This window comes from Nematolebias whitei, chromosome 10 (assembly GCF_014905685.2).
Source record: "Nematolebias whitei isolate Nwh7 chromosome 10, NemWhi1, whole genome shotgun sequence".
NCBI classification, from domain to species: Eukaryota; Metazoa; Chordata; class Actinopteri; order Cyprinodontiformes; family Rivulidae; genus Nematolebias; species Nematolebias whitei.
The window spans coordinates 2,156,152-2,159,316 of NC_056507.1; the positions used below are offsets into that span (position 1 = coordinate 2,156,152).

Consider the following 3,165-nt stretch of genomic DNA (forward strand, 5'->3'; position numbering starts at 1 on the left):
TCCATCTGTCAGTCCATCCTTCCATCATCCATCAAACATCCATCAACTATCCATCCATCCATCCATCCATCCATCCATCCATCCATCCATCCATCCATCCATCCATCCATCCATCCATCCATCCATCACCTGTTCTCTCTGTCTGGGTTGGCCAGCCAGGGTTCTCAGTACAGCGTGTGCAGAGGCCAAAACTTTGCTCCGTGGATCTTTTAATAGTTTTGCCACAGCCTGAAGTCCTTCCCTCTTCAAGCTGCACTCTGCAGGTCGACGTAGAGCATTTATGATCACATCCTGGTCTCCTGACGACAGGTTCTGCACCAGCCACACTGTTAGAAGGTAATCAATCATTGTATCGTTTTTGTATTGAACGCTTTTTGAATCAATCATTGTGTTATTTCATTATTGTTCTGCATTCACTTACAGTGCTGGACAGTGTAATGAACAACACAGGACTGTGCACAAAATAATTAAGACAGAGGCAGACAGATGGACAGAGGCAGACAGATGGACAGAGGCAGACAGATGGACAGAGGCAGACAGATGGACAGAGGCAGACAGATGGACAGACTAACCAATCTCCCTCAGAGGACCAAAAAGTCTTTTTCTAGTCTACTCTTCCACAGTTTGGGTTGGCTTGGATTTCCTTGGTTTTTGCTGCTATGGGCTTAGACTGCTGGAAGACAAACTGACCACATGACCTCACCACATCTGTCCTCGCACTACGCTCCATATTAATATTTCTAATCTGTCTCAGATAAGTTTCACCTGGTCCAGTGATTCTGAAGGTCCACTCAACCCGCAGCAGGTTGAGGCATGGAAGGGAAGATTCAGTGAAACTGGTGGCTTTTTTCAACGTACAACTTGTGTGACATGTTTTAATTCACTGAGTTTGACTTTATTTTAACTGTAGTGAAACACAATGTATGTAACTGGATGTGAATCTAAATTTGTTTCAGTTTTATTTGTTCATCTTTTGTATTGGAATGAATAATCTGGGATGGACTGATGATCGGCGGCACGATGGCACAGTTGGTAGAGCTGCCGTCTCATACTGAGAAGGTTGCCGATTCACATCCCGGTCCATGGTCTTTCTGTGTGGAGTTTGCATGTTCTCTCCGTGCTGCGTGGGTTGTCTCCAGGTACTCCAGTTTCCTCCCACAGACCAAAAACATACATGTTTGACTGACTGGTGACTCTAAATTGTCCCTAGGTGAGAGAGAGAGAGTGAATGTTTGTTTGTCTTGTTTATCTCTATGTGTCCCTGTGATGGACTGGAGACCTGTGCAGGGTGTATCAATGACTGCTGGAGATAGACAGCAGCTACTGAACAAGTAGATAATAAAATAGAGAGATTCTTGTAATCATGAGGGTCAAACTTTCCTGCTGGCATCGCAGCTTTTAGCATGTGTTGTTGTGTAATTTCATGTGTGTACCTTCTTCTGCTAGCTCAGCAATGTGCGTCTCCAAGTTCCTCACGCTGTTGGACTCCAGGTAACTCCACAGCTGGAACACTGTCACCATCAGTTTGTTCCAGTTGCCTCGCCGCAGAAACTTCTGGTCCAGAACTTTCTCAACCAGACGTGAGAGCACTGGGGAAACATGCACACATTTGTAACACAGCACACACACCAATACACACACACAACACATAGAAGTTGTTGTACCTGGGTCCGCTCTCTCACACAGCATGCTGGAGTAGATTTTAGACAGTGTCATCAAAAAAGTGTCAGCAGGGACACAGTACGTGGTGCCATGCACCCCACATATCTGCCATAAAGACACAGCCCCAAAACACAGAGCCAGCTCTGGTACCACTGCAAGACAGGACGTAGATCAAGACTTTATGAAACGGCCATTTTGATTTGCTGTGAGCTATACAATGAAGATGCTATTCAGTGGAAAACTTATGAATCATTTTCATATAACAGTTAGTCACGGAGTTCCTCAGGGTTCAGTGCTCGGAACAATAATCTTTGCATTATAAATGCTTGAATTGAGTAAAATTTTTAGACAGCAAGAGATACATTGTCATTGTTAAACTGATGATACATAGTTATATATTTATTCATGAAATATGATGAATCTAATCAGTTACTTAAATTACAAGCTTATCTTAGAGGCATAAAAACCTGGATTTCTCTTAATTTTCTGCCTTTTCAGAGGTCGTGGTTATTGAGCATTTTAGGAATAAACTTTGCAGCCTTTCACTTCTTCTGGGTGGCATTAATTTGACCTTCAGTTCCAATGTAAATAACCTTGGTGTTATTTGTGATCAGGATAGGCCTTTTAATTTCCACAATAAAAATGTTCTCAGCACAGCTTTTTTCCAAGTGAACTATTTCACTAAGATTGGAAACATGGTGTTCAAAAGTGATTCATTCTTCCGCTGCATGTGCTGGACCCCACCACCGTCTGGCTGTACCTTGCAGCGGCGGCCATCATGGAACATTCCAGCCTGCGGCCCCTGATTTTCTTGTTCCTGCAGATGCCAGGGGCATTTCCTGAACCTGCGGTCTCTCTGTAGCTACAGTTGTTGACACAGTGGCCCACAGCATTTTACTTCGTCGTTAGAAACAATGGGGGGAGGGTGTCAGCAGTACAGCGCAGGACTGGTTTAGGCCTTCCGTAGCTGAGCATACGTTCTGTGTCTGCCTTGCTGATCACGTGTCCTCCTCTGCTCCTCTTTTGTGTGGGGTCCCGCAGAGCTCAGTTTTAAACCCCCTCCTTTTCACGCTGTACCTGCTCCCTCTTGGCTCTATTTTTAGAAAATGTGGGAAGTAGTCCTCGCTACTTTGCAGTTCATTTTTTTTGCAGACTCGCTCTATCATGGTTTTTCAAAATAAGAATGGACACGACACATTGAGCCACACGATTGGCATGGCATTTTTATTTAAAATAAATGATTTTAAACTATTTAGCATCTGTTGCATGTTTGTGCAGCCCATACTGCAGGAGAAACTTCCTCCTGCAGCAGATCAGCTGTTCTCCGTGCAGAGCGGAGAAGTGGGCGTGGCCAAGAGCGCTTGAAGGTGACTGAGTGCAGTGGAGGCACAGAGCTGAAATCATGACATGCTGTGTTATTTTAGAGTGTTTAGAGTTTAGAAACATCCTTTAGAATATTGCAAGAGTGTGGAAACAGTTTAAAACACCTTCATATATATATAT

The 3,165-nt window shown here is 44.0% G+C and overlaps 2 protein-coding genes across 2 annotated transcripts in view; both read right to left on the reverse strand.

Annotated features, from left to right (window-relative positions):
- Positions 1 to 3,165, reverse strand: part of lrp5 (low density lipoprotein receptor-related protein 5) — a 398,826-nt gene that overhangs the window by 290,129 nt on the left and 105,532 nt on the right. The gene's annotated exons all lie outside the window — the stretch shown is intronic.
- The window catches only part of ripor1 (RHO family interacting cell polarization regulator 1), a 70,865-nt gene that overhangs the window by 3,844 nt on the left and 63,856 nt on the right, over positions 1 to 3,165 (reverse strand). The window contains exons 19-21 of the mRNA XM_037683237.1: positions 1,665 to 1,814; positions 1,434 to 1,589; positions 130 to 326 (exon numbers count right to left, since the gene is read on the reverse strand). Coding sequence (XP_037539165.1) covers positions 130 to 326; positions 1,434 to 1,589; positions 1,665 to 1,814 — 503 coding nt within the window. The remainder of the gene's footprint in view (positions 1 to 129; positions 327 to 1,433; positions 1,590 to 1,664; positions 1,815 to 3,165) is intronic.